This window comes from Rhineura floridana, chromosome 11, assembly GCF_030035675.1.
Source record: "Rhineura floridana isolate rRhiFlo1 chromosome 11, rRhiFlo1.hap2, whole genome shotgun sequence".
Classification (NCBI taxonomy): Eukaryota; Metazoa; Chordata; class Lepidosauria; order Squamata; family Rhineuridae; genus Rhineura; species Rhineura floridana.
The window spans coordinates 13882775-13903072 of NC_084490.1; the positions used below are offsets into that span (position 1 = coordinate 13882775).

Sequence of the window (20298 nt, forward strand, 5' to 3'; positions counted from 1 at the left end):
TGATGTCTCCCCATAGAATCCATAAATTCCTGGACCTCCCCTTCTTTACATTATGGATCTCATAAAAGGTGGTCTGGCTTCTTTGTTACAGCCACTTAAAAGCAGCCCAACACATTGTCCCTAAAGCATATGTCCCTAACAGGTTTGATTATTTTGAAGATGTATCAACATTCTCCAGATGAATTGTTCATTTTTTAAAGTGTTTTTGTTTGTTTCATTCCATGCAATGAAAATTCCTCTGAGACTGATGGGACATCAGCAAGACCAATCACTCCCAGAAAGACTTGCTTTGTTTTCATTGTGCATGGCAGCAGGAACCTGATCTGCTAGCTGGCCACTTGTAGATAACTGTAATAGTATTTCAAAAGCACAAATTTAGCATGTGTGCAGATTCCTCCTAAAATATCTGAACAGAACCAGAAGACAGTGGACTTTGGACCAAGACCAGCCAGAATTTGGTCTTGAGGCCACCCATAAACCTATAGTTCTGAATGATAATAGTTTCCCACCTGGTTAAACTTCTGATTCCACACAATAGCACCCCTATCAATGGTGAACTCTTTTCCTTCAGGAGCCTGTGGGTCCATCCTTCCAACATGGACTTTACGGATGGAACGATTGGAGAACGTGACTGTGTTGATGATATCATATCCAGTTGCCAATTCCCCATTTTTATCAAAAAATATTTCTTCCCCGGCACTATTGTTGAAGCAGCTGTTTTTCAGGAAGGAGTGAAGCTAGATTGGAGAAGGAAAGAAGATGGACTTTCCCAAGTGGTGGGAAAGGACTACTCTGATTTCTGTGGGCTTTTCTCTCATGTCTTTGGCACTCTAACGTTATACTCAACTTGTTGCTTCTTATGGGTTAGGTTTCCAGTGATAAACCAGAATTTCTCATTTAAATCCACACTCCACAAATTTGAAATATTGTTATCAAACAGCAGTTTTTTCCCACCTTCTGTTTTCATATAAAGAATTTTTCAGATGAAAGGCAATACACTGTAAATCTACAAAGATATTCCATTTCTAAACTTCTGGCAAAAGAACATAAGAAGAGAGATCAGATCAATGGCCCATCTAGTCCTGGATCCTGTTCTCATACCAGCCAACAAGGTCCCTGTAGGAAGACCACAAGTATCACGTAAGTGCAACAGCACTCTCCCCACTTGTGATTCCCAGCAACTGGAGAGGCAGCTGCCTCTGATAGCAGAAGTAGAAAATAGTAGGGATGTGATGACATGAATTGGAGTTATTAAAGAAAGGTTCTCACATTTCCACTTGGATCAGAGACTCCTTAATCTTCTGAGTTGCTCTGTGGCCTTAGCTGTCCAAAGAAGACATGATTCCCCCCATCCCTGAGAAATAAAGCCAAGCTGACTAAGGAAATGGCCAGAGTTTGAGAGGGCAGGGGGTGGAGAGGTGGGAAGGATCAGACAGGCCTAGCCTTCGCACTGAATTATTTTCCCCGGGCACAGCAATCACAGTGACTTGGGGGATATTTTAAAAACTGTTTCTTTTTCATGTGGTCCTACACCTCCTCTCTCAAAAATTCCGCTCCTCTCTGTCCAGCATCCCAAAGGGTCCAGGCAGGAACGCTTTTGCGCGAGGGGTGGGAAGGGCATGAAGCCCCTTCTGGCCTCTTTGGTTCCAGGAATGCCAGCAAGGTGGAGGAGCAGGGAAGGCTATTTAAGGCCATGCCCCCGCTGACCTCCCCCTCTTTGTCTCCAGGGACTGCGACACAGGAATCACAACCCAAAGCCGAGCCAGGCAGCTTTTTACCATGTGCGTGCGGCTACAACCAGAGCTGGGGAGAGCTGTAGAGCGGCGGCGCTGTGATCAGCTGTTCTGCAGCTGGGCTGTGGTCAGCTGGTTGGCTGCTGCAAGTTTGCCACCGCTTCCTTGTCTGGGTTGGGGGAGAGCCTGTGAGCGGCTGAGACTCTGCAGTGACATGAGCAGGGGCCTGCAGAGGCAGCAGGCAGCGGAGACTGGCGGCAGTGGCGGGCAACTACCTGAGAGTGACGGGGGTGGCGGCAGTGGGGCCTGGTTCCCTTAGTGGTTTGGAGCTTGGGGGAGGGGGGAGGTCTAGGTGGGAGGAGGGGGGTTGGACTTGGAGGTCTTAGGTACTACTGCCTGGGGGAGGAGGGAGGTCTGGGACATTGGGCCTTACATACTACTTGCCTTAGGGGAGGTGGGAGGCTTGGGACATTGGGCCTTAGGTCCTACTTACGTTGGGGAAAGAGGGAGGTCTGGTAGTTCCTACCTACCTTGGGGGGAGGAAGCTCTTACCTAAAAGGGGATTGCCCAGGTTAAGGGGTTTGGTGGTTGGCACCTTGGCATGGTTATTTTCAGGTGCCAGGGTTGATTGGAAGTTATTAACATGGCACCAAAAAAGGGTATTGGAGGTAAAAAGGGTAAGGGCAAAGCCCAAAAGCAGCCTCATAAGGTTGTTTTAAGTTCTGTTAGGCACGGGGTGGCAGAGGCTTCAGAGGAGGAGGATGGCCCCAATATTAGGAGTATTTTGGCAAGGTTGGAGGCTATGGAGAGGGCAGCGGGCAAACAGCCTGCAAGGCTGAGGAAGTCCTCTGGAAAGCAAACGTTGTTTGATGTTGCAGCACGCCTGGCTGCGCTAGGAGCCTCTGCAAACAGAACTACCCTTCCAGCGGAAAGGCCAGTGAAGCAGGAGTCACAGCAAGCAGAGAGGGGACCTCTGCAACGGCAAGCAGAGGGGAGACCTCAGGAGCCCCAGCCCCCAGGAAACCCCCCTGCAGGTGAGGCCAATGCACCTACATAACCATGGGATGGCCAGCTTCATGCCAGCCTCCTCTGTGGGGTTGGCCGTATTGGGGAGCTACAGGGACATCCTCACGTACAGCTGTGGAAAATGTCCCAGGGGAGGGACAGAGGCCATCGGGGGGGCATACAACGATGGAACAGGAGCTAGTTACACCTACAACAGTGACTGCAGGTACACAGACAGGAGGAGAGGCAGAGCAAGTGGACAAGGCAGGCATTGAAGTTAAGGATGCATATTCAGAGGTGAGAGATACAGACATCCCATATGCAGAGCCTCTAGTCGTCTAGGGTATCATCTCCTTCCAGCAACAAAGGAGAAGATATGGAAGGGAGAGTTTGTGGATGTTTTCTTGCTCCTTTTTTGAGAGCTGGAACAAGTGGATAAAAACTCAGGGGAGTAGAGGGAGAAAGAACGGTATAAAAGGAAGAAAGTGGATAGGAATTGGTTGGCAGGATTCCTGACTTATGCCGGGGTGGTATTAGAAAAACATCCCAATAAAGGGGCAGTGCTCATGAAATACATTAATATTGTATTCAGAGTATATAATGAATTGATGGGTGGAGTCTGGTTGGCTTATGATGAGGTCTTTAGGTTGCAGGTGACTTTTGACTCCAGTTGAGATGGGACAGGCAGGAGCCAGAATTGGGGCTACAATTCATGTCTGGAGCAAAGGTGGCATCTGGGGATAGATCAGATAGCAGTCATCTGGTATCTAAGTTACAGGTTACCAGCACATCCTGTGGAAGCATGGGAGAGGTGGTTCAACTCCGCTTGCTCTGTTGGGAGTACATCTTCCCTGGACACTGTGCTAGAAGCCCATGCCGCTTTAGGCATGAATGCTCCATTTATGGGGGGGGGAGCTCACCCATTCACCAGCTGCCCCAGGGGCAGGAATTTCAGGCCCTCAAGGGATAGCCAAGGGAAGAAACCAGGGGCAGCTGACCCTGCTCAAAGCTGGGGGCCCCAGTCCCATTAGGTTATCAGTTCAGAATAGATTGTTAGAGATCTATCCCAGGTCAGGAGATAGGTGTTATTTGTTGGAAGGTTTTAAGGAAGGGTTTAGGATACCCTATCAGGGGCCAAGGGTTTCTTGTTTTAATAAGAATTTGAAATCAGTTGAAGGAATGCAATGGGTAATTAGAGATAAGATAAATAAGGAAGTCCAAGCAGGTAGAGTTCTGGGTCCTTTCTCTTCCCCACCTTTGCCAACGCTGCGCACATCTCCTCTGTTTGTGGTTCCAAAACAGGAGCTAGGGCAATTTAGGTTGGTGCACCACCTGTCGATTCCATGAATGACTACATTCCGGAAGAGTTATGTTCAGTTCGCTACATGTCTTTTGACAGTGCAGTGAAGATGGTGCGCAGGTGTGGGCATGGGGCACAGATGGGGAAGTGTACATCAAATTGGCTTTCTGCCTCCTTCCAGTTCATCCAAAGGATTTTGATTTATTAGGCTTTTATTATGAAGGGCAGTATTACGTTGATAGGGCCCTTCCAATGGGTTGCTCTATAACTTGTGCCATGTTTGAGTGTTTTAGTTCATTCTTGGAGTGGGCTGTGAGGACGCAGACAGGATCTGATGAAATAGTGCACTACTTGGATGATTTTATGTTCGTTGGGCGTAAAGGCTTGGGTGCATGTGCACATTTGATGAAGGAATTCAGTGAGATGGCGAAGGAGTTGGGGGTGCCTTTGGCTCCAGGGAAGATGGAGGGGCTTAGTTTCCTTCTGACCTTTTTAGGGATTGAATTAGGTACAGTTGTGCAGTGCTCCCAGTTGCCAGAGGATAAATTGTCATCACTGAGGAATAAGATTCAATAGGTACAGTCAGCTAAGAAAGTTGCATTGAGGGAATTACAGGAATTAGTAGGATCCCTTAACTTTGCGTGTCGTGTAGTGGCCCCAGGCAGAGCGTTTATCAGATGTCTTTGTGACGCCATGAGGGGTTTGAGGGTGCCACATCATAGATGGCGGGTGACAGCTGAGATCCATTTGGATCTAGGTGTTTGGCTGGACTTTTTGGATCATTTCAATGGGGTTTCGTTTTGGAGAGATGACCTGCTGTTAGAAGCTGAGTTACAAGTGTCACCAGATGCAGCAGGCGCATGTGGTTTTGGAGTCATTTTCAAGGAGAGGTGGTGTTCTGCACAGTGTATTCTGGCATCAGGAAGGAATGACTCGGGATTTAACTTTCCTAGAGTTCTTTCCCACTGTGGCCAAAGCTCCTTACAAATAAAGTGGCACACTTCTGGTGTGACAATCAGAGCTCAGGTTGGGATTGCTGAAAGTGGGTGATGGCATAATTCCCCATGCAGAGATCAAGCATGGGGTTCACCTTTCCAATTTAGGGAATGACTTTTTCTTAGAAGACCTGCATAGGGGATTGAAGGAGGCCATTGGGGCCAGGTGGGGGAAGAAGGACTTGGTTGAGACTTGTCCTCCTCCTGTGGCATGTGTGTGCAGGAAAGGGAAGAGGGGAGTACAAGTGGTGAGTACCCTGAGACACTTTTCAGGTGAACAGTTACCCCAGAGACATGCACACAGGGCTGTGGGACCTTGTGGGGGAAGGTATCGACACTGTTGAGGTTAACCTGTGTCACTCACCTGGAGTTATGGGGCTTCAGGGGGGCATGAAGCAGGAAGACCTCCCTTTGCGCCTGCAGGGTGTGGCAGGGGGAAAGAGCTGGAAACGTGGCCAGCCTGACTCCCTGTGGGGTAGGCTCGCCCAGGCATGACAGGCTTATGAGCCTGACAAGGATTAATGGATTTCCTGCACATATTTCAATTCCCTATGCATTTTAGAAGTCAGAGGTTTATAAGTTCTTGAGTTCATATGTTCTTAAGTTGTAGTTAATAAAGTGGCCCTAGTTTACTCCATACATGTGTCTGGCTTGTTTATTTCCCGCCTCCTCGCGCAAGAGAGAAGATGTTGCATCTCCATAAATATGGGAGGGCAGAAGCTCACCTGCATCAGCAACCTATGAGGTGACTTTTTTTCCTAGGAGGTGATATTTCTTGCATCTGAGACTTTCCTGGGGACCTAAGCTATGCTAATTCTCCACCCTCTTCCCTTTTGAAAATCAGTGGAAAGATTTCTGTCACAGGGAGAAGAAATAATGGCTGCATACATATTTATCCATTGAGAGCACAAAGATGTAGGCTGCATACACACATATTAGTCTAGAATCAATGGTCCAGAGCTTGGAAAAGTTACTTTTTTGAACTACAACTCCCATCAGCCCAATCCAGTGGTCATGCTGGATGGGGCTGATGGGAGTTGTAGTTCAAAAAAGTAACTTTTCCAAGCTCTGCAATGGTCATTGAGTACTTGTTTTTTCTACATAGAACTATTGCACATTTTCCTCCCCTGAAAGGCACTTCTTTAGAATCTGGTTTTGGTCCAATAATAAAAGCTGATTGCAAATTGATTCTGCACCATCCCACAGTGTGTCCGTTTGAAAACATATCAAAACAGATGTAGGTGCTCTTAGAGATGCAGTTTGTATTCTAGATCCTGTTGTCCACAAGCGTTGCTGTGGTTACTTAATATTAGGGATGGGGGAGAAATTCGATTCAGTTTGCATTTAAATCTGAATTTATCTAATTCACACTTTCAAAAAGAAAATGACAATCGAAACTCAGCCGTCCTTTAAAATTTGCACGTATCTGAATTTTGCGATGTAGTTCTCCGACTTAGCAATGTTTACAAAAATGCATGCACTAGGGAAAAATGTGCATAAGAAGAAATACATACGTGAAAAAAACATACAAAATGCATTATATTATTTTTATTTTTTATTTTTTGATGTTGTATTGTTATGTTTTTTTTACTTTGTTTTGTTTGTTTTTTGAAAAATTTGAATAAAAATTATTTAAAAAATGCATTATATTAGGAGAAAATACGTTTAAAAATGCAAATATTAGTCAAAACTGTATATAAAAATGCGATGAGAAGAAGAAATTGTCACTAAAATGCTAGAGAAGATTCATGAGGATTTTATTTAAAACATTGTAAATCGCTACAGAAATGTGAACCTAATTTAAGAATGAAAAAATGAAAACCAGAGAGAACCAAAATTAACAGATGGTTCTATCCCTACTTGATATACATTTGAAAACCCTCCTCTTGATTTGGGTTTCCATGGCCTCCAACATAATAAGTAACTCACAGTTGTGATCTTGATATACATCTATCCACAACCTCATTGGGCTGTGTGGATGCACCCCCAATTGCTGGGACTGCCTCCATCTGTTGTAAAATGGAAGCACGGGGAGGGGTAATGCAGAATCAATCTGCATTGAGTTTTCATTTTCAGAATGAAACGAGTTTGTGAAAAAACACCTTCCAGAGGCATAAAAGATAAGTCCAGATTGTATGTGCACTAGGTAGGAAAAAACCACAACAACTCAGGGTGCATTAAATGTAGAATATAATGTTGCATGTACACAGCCTATATCTCCAAAAGTTAGTGGCTGGGGCAGTGTCTCAACTCCACCAGTTACTTTGAATTAGCAAAATTTTGGTGGGAGTGACATCTCCTTTTAGGATATTTTCCTTAAAGTCCATGTAACCCCCACCGACATTATTGTACGCAACCCCCAAATGGTACTGTTCCTATGGGAGAACCACTGCAGCTATCGTTCTGAAAGTTGACAGGCTTTGTTGTTGTCCCCCCCAAATTGCATCAATCCTGGCTGTAAATGAGAGTTAATGATTTTCCCTTTTTTAAAAAAATCCACACAGCAAGGACGTTATTCAGGACAAGCTATCTATTTGTCTGTGTATGGCTCCTATCAAATTCAATAAATTGCTGTACTAAAGTAACAAACTGGAATCCAGCCAGTGAAATGCATTCATAGCCATACATGAATTAGAGATGGTCATGAGATGACTACCTGCCATGGATAAATATTTGAGAGCTTCCATGTGGCTCCATCTCCCAAAGCCTTCTGCTTAGATCTTGATGAGAACATGGCATGGAGAGCATGTGCCACAGCATAAACTGCATTGTAGATACTGTAACTCTGACCTGACATTCTCTTTTGAAACACAATTTCAGAGAGGTTCCTCAACTTCTCTTCTCCAGTACAATTTTCTATGTCTCACGCATTAAGGTTATATGTGGGGAATGCACACAGAAATGTACCGGACCAGAAATGATAGATGTAATAAAGTGTAGATTGATTAGGATTGACCGTCTCAAGGAACTCTTCATAATCTGCCACACCCTTAGTGTGGAGTGCGAAGGACAAGGTGCCATTGAAGGATCTTGGTGTGAATGCTATCGTGTGCAACACAGTTGTGAAATCCCATTGAGCTGTGATGATCCAAACCCTCTCTACTGGTTTTGGTTGCTTAAATTCTTGTAAGAACAGAACAAGTCGTAAACCTTCCATAGACCGTGAATCTCCATGAACAAGAATCACATTGGTTTCAACTGACACTAGAGTAGAACTTATTCTTGCCAAGTTCTTATTTCCTAGCAGTGCTGCATCCCAAGGTTCCTTTGGTGTTGGAATAATTTCCTTAAAAGCAATACAAATACTTCTGTGGTGCGGCCAAGGAATGAGAGTCCTCAGTAACAATTCTCCACTGTCATCATCTGAAGCAATCAGGCCAATCCAGGTCCATCCAAAATGCTGAAGCAGCTGAACAATCCCAGAATACTGAGGCCTTTCACTGGGGATCATCCGATAGACAGAAGGGAACTGTGTTTTATCACTCAGTTCAGGGTCAAAGGAGGCATAATTGAGCTAAGAACAATGAGAATGATCTTTTTAGACCTGGCAAAAATCTAGGATATTCTTTCTCACTTTAAATTACTTCCTTCAGTGATCTGGCTGGGGAGAATTTTGAGCTCCTGTTACATTTGTTCCTTCAGCAAATATTGTGTAGGCTATAAACTCTATGGGATTGCAGTCTGGACATGATTACTGAGCAGAGTAAATATTAGATACTGATACATGAAACAGAGCCATAAACACTAATCAAGAAATATATCCTTTGGTCGAGGGGAGTGCAGATCTGAGAATTGGTGGAGAAAAAGGATGGATTTCATCCTTTTTGTGCCAATGATTATATTATTCACTAAATTTTCCACTCTTGTAAGAATTCAAACATGGCCACATTTGTTCGTGTGCTATGAACCCAGTGAGGGTATGATTTGGAGAGAGGTAGGGTGAGTGTGTGTGTGTGAGTGAGAGAGAGAGAACTTGCAGATATTTTTATACAGGGCATATTTCAAAAAGAATAAAAGAGGCTTCCAGTACTGAATACATGAGAAGAGAACTAGTAACCCAATTTCTTTTACAAAATGAATAATTTTATTACAAGTCACTATTTTTATAACTTAAATATATAACTTAAGATTGAGGAAGAAAAAAATGCCACTTTCCTGGTCTTCTTAAATTGAGGATTGTTCTACCCTGATGAGATAATGCTGGCTTAACCACTCAAACAGGCTTCTGCTGTGAAAATGTAACTTTCTTCCTGTTTAGTCACATGACTTAATGATTAGCCTTTAAAGCATGCATTTCCCCATAAAGTGTAGTTTGTTTGTTTAAATTGTATCCTGCCCTTCCTCCCAGCAGGAGCCCAGGGCGGCAAAAAAAGGCTAAAAACACTTTGAAACATAATAAAAAACAGATCTTAAAATACATTAAAACAGCGTTAAAAACATTTAAAAAAAACAACTTTAAAAAAGGGTTAAAAATTATTAAAAACATATTAAGCAATTATAATGCAGATGGGGACAGGTCTCAACCTAAAAGGCTTGTTGAAAGAGGAAAGTCTCCAAAAGACTCCGAAAAGATAGCAGAGATGTCGCCTGCCTAATATTCACCCGAATTAAACAATATCTGTGAAGAGGAAGGACAAGGATGCCCAAATGGGCCTGCATCCTTAATTACTCATACTGGTTGCACCTGTGACATATAAAGGAGACAGACACACCTGTGGCATCTTATAGATATTTAAGATGTGAGGCATCTGCTTGGAGTTATGAAAGGTGAGTCCACCAATGATGGCCATTAGCTTGTATGTCTCACTACAGATGTAATTAAGGGTCTTCCCCTTTGTTGGGAAAAGGAGTTCCATAGTGCCAGAGCAGCTTCCCATTTCATTGTAAGCATTTTGACTGAAGATGGAAGACAGTGTTGTGTTGGGTAAGAGGTTGACATTCTTGTTGATCTCATTCATAGCAAACGAAAAAGCAAGAACTTGGTGGTAGTAATTTGGCACTAGGCTGCAATGATATTTCAGTATGTGTCACATATCCACTGATTTAATGTACACAGAGTGAACTTATTGACCATTAGAAGCTATTCTTGGCATCGTGCTGCAATGATATTTCAATGAAATACCAGGCATGCAATTATGCAAAGTATCTTTATAACACTTAAATATGCATTTTGGTTTATAAATTCCTCCCCACTACTAAATTACTTTTGGGGCCCTGAATCACAACAATTTTGTGAAGGAACCTGCCCCGTTTGAGATCTCTAGCTTGCAGGACTGTACATTTTTCACTTACAGAGCAACACTATGTTCAGTAAGTCCTTTCCTGTCCTTTATATAGCGTTTATAACCAGAGATCCACTAGTTCTTTTCATTTTGCCAGGTTATGCCTACTATATCTATGCTGTCTCTTAAGACTAAGCACTCTAGTTCACTCATCTTGGCTTGGAGGCTTCTGGCATTAGCGTATAAACACGTAGATACAGTGTCCCTCTCCAAGTATCTTTAGTATTTGTGTTTTGGCCTGCAGCGTCTTGACCTTTCTGAATTCCTGTCCTGTGCCCTATACTCACAAAGCCTAGTTTTGTTCCACCCCATTTCAATCATCATACTTCCCCCATCTTCATCCAGAGGGAGGGGAATTGTTCCAAATGCCCACAATCAGTTTAAGAACTGTTCTGCAAAGATTTTGATTTCTAGTGTCCACAGTCTGGATCTAACCCAGTTCAAGTGTAGCCCATCCCTATTTTGCAAGCCCAGGTGACTTGTCGCAAAATGTTCTCCACTGCATAACAAATCCAAACTCTCCTCCCAACACCAAAGTCTCATCCATATATTGAGACTACACAGCTGTGTCTGTCTAGCTGGCCCTGCACATGGAACTGGTAGCATTTCAGAAAAAGCTACCTTGGGGGTCCTGGTTTTCAGCATCCCTACCTGGTCACCTAAATTTTGCTTCCAGGATCTCAAAGCTCATGGCATGATCTCATATAGTTGGTGCCAGTGTTCACCACAACCATGACCACTCGCTCCTTCCTAGCTGTCTCCCTAACCTGTATTTGTCCCTCCAAACTGATTTTTTTCATGTTTGATGTACTGAAAATGATGCTTTCTTTTCAAGAAAGTTAAGATTTGAAGGAATTTATCTCATGCAAGAACTTCATTTCTGAGCGAATAAGAAACAATGCAAGCCCTGCATTAATGCACAGGGAATCTGGCCCGTACCAAAGTTTCTGTCCTGAAAAAGGAAAGGGCTATAGCTCAGTGGTAGAATATCTTCCTTGCATGCAGAAGGTTCTAGGTTCAAGCCCTGGTTTCTCCAGGTATATAGATATAGAAATTGCCACAGTAATTTCACTATAAAGACTTCACTTCATTATTCCTTTTCTGAATCCCATTTCTTCAAATTGTGCTACAAGGCACAGTAGCTTTGAAAAATAAGTCTTAGAATAATGAGTAATTTTGCCATATTCACACGACACTATTAATTTGGAATTTTAATTCAGCCCTATTGCTTACTACAGTGGAGGCTGGTGGCTCCATGTTAGTGGGGTTGTGGAATCCACTCTGGTGGGTGGGTGGGTTCTGGAGCTGGCCAAGCTGCTGAAACCTTATAGGTTTCCACTGGCCTCCACTGACTTACTATATACTTTTTAATTTTAATTCAGCCCTATTTACTTACTTGACAATTACTTCTGGATCTGGTGTTGTAGTATATGGGATCTCTCTAAACGTGTGGATTAAAAAAGAGACAAATTCACCAATGACAATATTCTCTGGTATGCGAGAGCCATTTGGAGCCAATGTCTGCTGATCAAGCCTCTTGTCCACATTCTTGCTGACAATCTGAGGCATCTGCAGCAGCAAAATGAGAATCATCAAGGATGCCCATCTGGCTATTGACAATTCTTGTCCCCAGCTGGACACATTCATTGTGACAGATACACAGACCAGCTCCAAAACACACACACACACCTCAAAACCCCATAAGGGTTAATTCTCAAACATTTGTTTGACATAGCTCTTCCAAAGAGCTGTGTGGGAAAGGTTGTTTTGAAACTCATATTTATAGATGGAGAGAAGCATTTCCCCAGATTCTGCGGTGGGTTCATCTGTGTTTCTTTCTTTCTGATAGCTGTGGGATCCCACTTCAATTACATGAGGGCTGTGATTATGATAATAAGGTAGATAATTACCTTTTCTAAGATTCTCACCTCTTGCCAAAGTAAAGGAAACTTATTTAGCATCTTTATATCCAATGCCTGCTAATGAAATGTTCAGTACTGGAATTCATGGCATGCTGGGTACTATAGTAGGAGAGGAGTGCTGCTATAGTTAAGGTGAGTAGCAAAATAAGTTTATTTGATTACAAGTCTCACAATTCTATGACTTGTAGAAATAGTACATGTTGGGGTAATAACATGAAACTTGGGATACCTGATCTACAAATTTCAAACCAATCTGATTTAAAGTGCCACAGGTACTACAAGTTAAATATAGAGAACTTTGCCACTTTTGTCTGTATTTCTTTCCAATTTTGGTGAAAATCACTGATATACTTTCAGGAATACTTGACTCTTAAGTCACCTTTGACAGCCTTTGGCTTGAGGGATCCTTGGGCCTGCCTTTTAGGCCTGGCATACACACTTTGTGAAAGGTGGACAGTGGGGCCCAGATGCGCAGGTAGGGTTCACATACCTAAAGCTCACTTACTAGGGAGGGAAATTTTTCTCCCAATCCTTGGATGGTGAGCCATTGAATGCAGCTATTTACATGCCCAGCAGAGTAGAGGGATGCTTTCCTCATATACAATAATGATAAATCACATGCCTATACTTATATAATTTGGTTATTGTTTGGCAGATCATCTATTGTCGTATTTGAATAAATATGACTTTTCCACCATTACTCTGCCATATGAATCTTCTACAGTGGTGTGTTGGCAAATAAATTGCAAAAAAACAGGAGAGCCTACAAAGCCAAAACTACTAGGAATTATAATCCTGCTAAACACTTTACGAACAGCAACAAGCATTCACTAATAGGAAAAAAACTCTTTGCGGGTTAAGAACATACCAATAGCCAACAGATATTTCTATCAAACTTTAAAAAGCAGGGAAATTGGGCAGCTATAGTGAATACACCAGGGGAGCAGAAGACCTGACCTCCTCTCTGAGATATTGTACTGCCCTACAAATTAGTCAAAATGCAAACACCATTTGGGTTGGTCTTTCACAGTCCAATCCACTTCCTGTGTAGCTTGGAAGAATTTGGTAGCATGTGCCTCTGAGCATATGGTGAGTGGTGGCAACACCTGCCATTTCCAAAGATAGACAATTACGCTTTTGTATGTTTGTTGGAGTTCTTCTTATTTGACTTCTTTCCTGTGTTACTACTGTTTCAGCAGAGTATCTAACCTAGAAAATTATATTTCTCACATTGTTCATCCTAGAAGTCTGTGTCAACATTATTTGTATTAATTTCAAAGCCTTCTTATTAGTCAATGTCATGTGATGGTGAAGACAGCCTTTTGTGTTTCAAACTGGACGTTATGTTCTATTTCTATTTTGGGTGCATTAACCGTTGAATCTGAAACTGCAATTTGATGTAAAATCAGATTGATTACAATATGTTGCTACTTCAGCAATGACTCTAGCTTTAGGAGAAAACAAAATTGGCCTGCCCAAGATGCATGTTTTTAGCCTGCTATATTTAAACCACTTCATTTAAGGAAAGGTGGGCATGGTCAATTAAAAACATACAGCAGAAGGTAATGGGCAGTCAGGAGATGAGCGGGTTTGAATGCAGTGGTTCCCTATTTGGATGACTTCCTGTTTGCGGGTAGGGCTGGCACGGGTGAATGCCAACACCTGATGTCACAGTTTAGTGACCTGGTGAGGGAACTGGGTGTTCCCTTAGCTGCTGAAAAGACAGAGGGTCCAGCCCCTGTTCTGACATTTCTAGGGGTTCAGATCAACTTGGTGTCCCAGTTTTGTAGGCTGCCCATGGAGAAGCTTGAACTCCTCCAATTTAAGATTAGGGAGATTGCAGAGGCCAAGAAAGTATTTCTTTCCACCCTCCAGGAGCTGGCCCGACACCTGAACTTTGCATGCAGGGTTGTCACACCAGGTTGGGCATTTTTGCAAAAGGTTTATGATGCCACGGTGGGGCTTTTGTGGCCCCGACGGCTGCATTGTGTGCTGACCTGGCAGTGTGGTCCTCTTTCCTGCAAGATCTTAATGGACTATCCTTTTGGAGGCAGGACTGCCTCCTGGAGGCGGAGTTACAAGTCCAATATGATGCATCAGGGGCTTTTGGATTTTGGGTAGTTTTTGGGTCTTCCTAGTGTAATGGGCTTTGGCCGCAGACCTGGGTTCTGGAAGGGCTGATCAAGGATCTGACCTTTCTGGAACTTTCCCTGATAGTAGTGGCAGTCTATTTGTGGGCTGAATGGCTGTGGAACTCTGCAGTCCATTTTTGGTGTGATAACATGGCTACAGTCCATGTTATCAATTCCCTTACATTCAGGAACACCAGAGTTATGGGCCTTGTCTGGTCTTTTGTTCTCCAATGCCTACGTTTTAATGTGCTTTTCTGGGCACGACATGTTCCAGGCATTGACAATAGTGTTGCTGATGCTCTGTCATGGAACCAGATGGAGCGTTTTCGTCAGCTGACGCCGCTGGCCAGGGCTCAGCCGGAAGCCATGCCCCCACGATTTGGAAGATTGGAGAATGGAGTTGGAGATGGCCATAAGCCTATCCATTGCCCCCAGCATGCTTGCCAGCTATCAGAGAGCAGGTAGGTCACTTCAGGAGTTCTAGGCCCGCAGGGGCTATGCTCCATAGTGGCCTATTCCAGTGAGTCATCTGCTGGAATTCCTGGTGGATGGCAGGAGGAGGGGCCTGTCAGTCTGAGCACTTCAAGGTAAGCTGGCGGGACTTTCCTTTATGGCCAAAGCTGGTGGCTTTCAAGACCATTCAGGGGACTTTAGCATCCATAGTATGTTGGCTGGGTGGGCTAGAGAGCACCCTGCTACCCCGGATCCCCATTGCCCTTTGTCACCAGACCTTTTGATGGGTTTGTGGGGCCAGTGAACAACAATATGTTCATTGAGCTATGAGGTCTGGCTGTTCCAGGCAGTGGCCCTCACATTGTTTTTTGGAGCATTTCAGATAGGAGAGGTGGTAGCTGGGTCCAAGCTAGACCCTTCCTAGCGTGCCCTCCTGCTGTCAGATGTCAGCATGGAGGGGGTTTGTGCCTACATTAAATTAAGGAGGTCCAAGAATGATCAGAGCTGCAGGGGCCAGACTGTGATTTTATCCCCTTCCTCTGTACCAAACCTCTACCCTGTGTGGGCTTTACAGGTTTTTCTAGGGGCTAGGGCAGCCTTTCCCAACCAGTGTGCCTCCAGATGTTGTTGGACCACAACTCTGATCAGCCTCATCCAACATTGCCAATGGTCAGGAAAGATGGAAGTTGTGGTCCAACAACATCTGGAGGCACACTGGTTGGGAAAGGCTGGGCTAGGCAATCGGGGATCAGATATTTGTTTATTCATGAAGAGGGGTCTCCCCTCACAAAGTATCAGTTCCAGGCTCTTACAAAACGGGCTTTGCAAGGTCTAGGAGAGGACCACTCGGGGTTTGGGACCCACTTTTTTGGGATTGGAGCTGCTTCTACAGCAGCAGGCCTTGGGTTTTCTCAGGCAAGGTTGCAGGCTGTGGGATGGTGGTGGTCATCTGGGGCTTATAAAGGCTATATTCACCCTTTTGGTGGGCCGGAAATCCGAAAGTCTAACGAGTTATAATTTATTTTGACAGGTTTCTGGATGGGAAGGAGCAGACACGCATCCTGATTTACACTGATTTACTTTTAAAAATGTTTATTGTGTTGGATTGTTGCTTGTGTTTTAGTATTGTTTTGTTATTTATTGTATTTTTATGCTGTTTTATGTTCACCGCCCAGAGAGCTATTGCTAGTCGGGCGGTATATAAATTTAATAAAATAAATAAATAAATAATCCTAATATGTGGCCACAGCATGGTATTCTGGGCAGGCCATAGGGCCACGAAGTTACACGTGGGCTCACAGCCAGGCCTCAGTCAGTGGGCTACAGTGCAGTGCCTTGGAAGGCGAAGGATGCGCTGGGATGGGCTCCTACCTGCAATGTTCCAGGAAGGTTTAGTGCAGGCAGTTCTGCATGTTATGGTCATTCAGCTGGGGGGGAATGAACTTGGTTTGTTGAAGGGCAGGGCCCTTAGTATACAGGCATGTGAGGACATGCAGTTTATAAGGCAACATTGGCCTTTTGTACGTCTGCTTTGGTCAGACATCCACGCAGGGATTGGTGTGGTGTGAGGGGCCCAAAGGGGATAGACTGGGCATGGAGGAAGGTTAACCGGCAGATTCGGTTGGCTCTTCTTGAGCATGGGGTTTGGCTATTCCTCACCCACATATACAGTATTCTAGGGTTGCGCTTTATAGGGCCGATGGCGTTCACCTGACAGATGCAGGGAATGACATCTTCTTGGGAGACCTGCAGAGGTGTCTGGAAGAGGTGATTCTCAGCAGTGGGGTAAAGGGGGACTAAATAGAGATTTGTCCCCCTTTTGTGGTGGTAAGGTGCGGGAAGTGAAGTAGGTAAGGACAGCTAGGTGCCCCCCTTAGGCACCTTTGGAAGTGATTGGTGGTTCCAGAGGCGTGTCTGTCAAGGCTTTACTGCCCAAGGGCAGGATATGGGCTGCTTCTGGGGCCAACGTACCTCATCCACCTGGAGTTGTATGGCCCTGGGGGATGGTGATGTGGGAAGGCCCCCTTGCTCACCTACAGGGTGTGCCAGGGTAAGGGGTAAGCAGAGGGGCTTGCCCTTGCCCCAGGAGGGGCTGGTCGCCCGAGAGCTATATGGCCAGCTGCTTGCTTATAGACAGTTCCCACACCTAGGTTTTCCCTCTGCAGGTCACTTTAAAAGGGGTTTTGTTATAGTTTTAATAAAGTGGCCTTTTGTTCAACCCAAGCTGCTGTGTCTGTCTGATTTCGCCCCTTGGCTGCAAGTACCTTGCACTGCAAATTAAAAAAGGCAAGTGAAGTAAATTGTGAGTAGAAATGGGATATCAGTAAGATACCATCAGATACCATAATTCTTTTTTATTACTAGCTGATGTCTGGTGTTCAGTTCAGGCCTCAGGACAATAATGTAGAATTTGGGGAGGAAGATACAACCCAGTAATCCAGCACTAGAGGCCAAGACGGAGAAGATCTCCACAGCCACCATGTATTTCCCTTTGGTGCTCAGGTAGGTGGGGACAAAGGATAACCAAACACTGCAGAAAACCAACATGCTGAAGGTAATGAGCTTGGCTTCATTAAAAGTATCTGGCAACTTCCTGGCAAAGAAAGCCACAGTGAAGCTGATGATGGCCAGAAGCCCCATGTAACCCAGGACAGTATAAAACATGGTGATTGATCCTTCATTGCATTGAACAATGATCTGGCCAGTCTGGGAGTGCATGTCAAACTCTGGGAAGGGAGGAGAGGTTGCCAGCCACACTGCACAGATGCCAGTTTGAATCAGAGTACAGAGGAAGATGACAGAGACTGCCAATCTCTTCCCTACCCATTTCCTTATCTTGTTGCCTGGCTTGGTAGCCATGAAGGCCAGAACCACAGTGATGGTTTTAGCCAACACACAAGAGACAACAAGGGAGAAGATGATTCCAAACACTGTTTGACGCAGAAGACAACTCACCTTCCCAGGCTGCCCAATGAATAAGAAACAACATAAAAAGCAAAATAAGAGGGAATTGAGGAGGGTGCATGTGATGTTCCAGTTGTTGGCTTTGACAATGGGACTATTCTTATGTTGAATGAAGATCCACATTACTACAAGGGTGATAAAAGAAAGGAAAAGAGCAAACAAAGCCAAAATTATTCCCAGGGGGTCTCCATACGATAGATAGTTTATATCTTTAGGGATGCAGTGATCCTGGTTCTTGTTTGAATGCTGATCCTCAGGGCACTTGTTGCAATGGTCTGCATCTGAAAGTTATAAGTCTCAATAGTTAAAAATGTATATATACTCTCTTAATTAAATTGCATCAACTATTTAATATTGTGGTATGAAATCTGGGTTTGACCCTATTTTTCTTGAAGAAGAATGGAATCCCTTCCTTTCAGAACTGATATCATAATCAAAATGTTTTAAGACAATAGTAACACCGGATGGTCCAGGAAGACCAACAGGTTTGTACTCCACATGTTTTTTTTGTCAATAAAGTTTGAGCACTCTGGTCCCTTGGAGGGTGTTCCAGTAGAATAAAATCAATAGGATTCTCCATGATTATAGAGCCTCATCCTCAGAAGGCTTCCTCTTGGATGTACGGCAGCCTCCCTGCCCTTCTTGCTCTGTCATTGGTGCTCTGACAACAATGACAGAGGGCAGAATTTGGGTCTATGGGATTTGGTGAGACATATATTCAAAGGGAGAGAAGGAAAGAGGGATGAGTAAGGCACCCATCTCTAAATTTGCTGACTGGCAGTGCTCCTGGATTCATTTCTGTCACCAGAAATCCCAGTGACCTCAATGGGTAACAGTGTCTCTTTAAGGCAACTATGGCTGTTACTGGACTGAGATAGCCTTGCTATTGTGTCATCCATGCACTTGTACAATGTGCTGGTAACCTTTGGATTGGATTGCATTGCCCCCAAAGTTGGCCTGGAATCTGCAGCTAATACAAAATGCAGCTACATGACTGCTAATTCTCTGTTTCAGCAGGTGGAAATCTGAAGGGACCACATTGGCATTTTGGAGCATGGCCATGATTAATTAATTAATTGCACAGCCACAGACCACATGGTTTTATTGCATGTTTTTAAAGAGTTTGTTCAAATAGTATTGTCTTTAGAACTTTTTTGGGGGCGGTCTTATTCTTTTTTCTTGGACATCACGTCTATAGCTTAATGCTATGAAGCAGTATATAGATTTTTCAAATAATAATAGATAAGGCTATCATGTTTATGTTATGCCAATGTTGAAATGACTTTAACGTTTGTCTCACTAGTTCTACAACCAACCAGTTACTGTGCTCTATAGAAGGTGACCTCTGCAGACAGGATCTCATCAGGAGGTCCATTGCATACAATTTAGGAATCAGTCCATTGCTGCCCTTTACCCTTTGGAACTGCTTCCCATTACATATCAGCCATTTCTATTATATTTTCAGCGGCTATTGATGACCTTCATCTTCCAAAAAGCCTTTTAAACTGACATTTTTATCCAAGTCTATATCACTGAGAAGCAATTCAAAATTGAATTAGATAAATTAGTCTATCTATCTACACAGTATCAGTTAGGGAAACATTTATTTACAGTAGTTTACCATACAAGTGAATACAAATTGGTAAAGGTATGAACAGACTCCATGAAAAGAATTATATCTGAAGGGATGAGAACACTCTTTCTAAGGTCTTATATCAATGATGACCCATTCACACATCAAAGTCATAGTGTGAATGACGCCTTTGCGAAAATTTATGTTACAGAGATATAGACTACCATCTTTACATAATGCAATATCTGCTTACCTGTCAAGTTTGAAATCATTCCCTCAGAGCACCGTGGACAATCATAACAACAAATCTGTTCCCCCTGTCGCACGATCCTGTTGTGTCCAGGATGGCAACTCTCAACACATGTGGATGTGGGTAGGATCTAATAATATTCAAAAAGAAAGCAATTAGGGTACAGACCAGGGTGGTGATCCTCCAGCCTTTGAGCCTAGTCAGGGCCAGCAGGGGTCCTAATTTGGCATGCTATGATGTTTTCCCCAAGCCATGTCTATCTGCCCCCATCTGCCCATGTATGACTTCAGATGTGGGTCAGGTAAAAAGCAACAACTGGGAGCAAATGGGCCTTCTATTCTGCAGTATTCTAATTTGGCACCAAAAGCATGACCTACCAGGATTATTTCCACTCAGAAGCTCCCAAATGGAGCTCAAAAGCAGCCTTGAAGTCTGTGCTGATCTTCTGATTGGCACTGACTTTAAGCTTCCTTGGGGCAAGTATGGTTTCTCCTTATTTCTATTATATTTAGTTTCATTCATTTTAAATAATAACACAGTAAACACCCTGACACATTTACTAAAATCTTCTAATAGTCCCATAGATGTTATATTCTTTTTTCTTTTCTTTTTTCTCTTTCTCTTTCTTACTTACTTTCTCCTTTCATCTCCTTACTCAGTTCAGCCTCGCAAATAATATGAAGTATGAA

General features: G+C 43.7%; 1 protein-coding gene across 1 annotated transcript; it reads right to left on the reverse strand.

Annotated features, from left to right (window-relative positions):
* Positions 1 to 17156: 17156 nt before the first annotated feature.
* On the reverse strand, positions 17157 to 19676 carry LOC133367438 (vomeronasal type-2 receptor 26-like). Its single transcript, XM_061591541.1, has 2 exons — positions 19613 to 19676; positions 17157 to 18067 (listed from the first exon to the last, which is right to left on the reverse strand). Exons 1-2 carry the CDS (start codon positions 19629 to 19631, stop codon positions 17157 to 17159), a joined length of 930 nt encoding a protein of 309 aa, XP_061447525.1. The 5' UTR covers positions 19632 to 19676.
* Between the last annotated feature and the right edge of the window lie 622 nt (positions 19677 to 20298).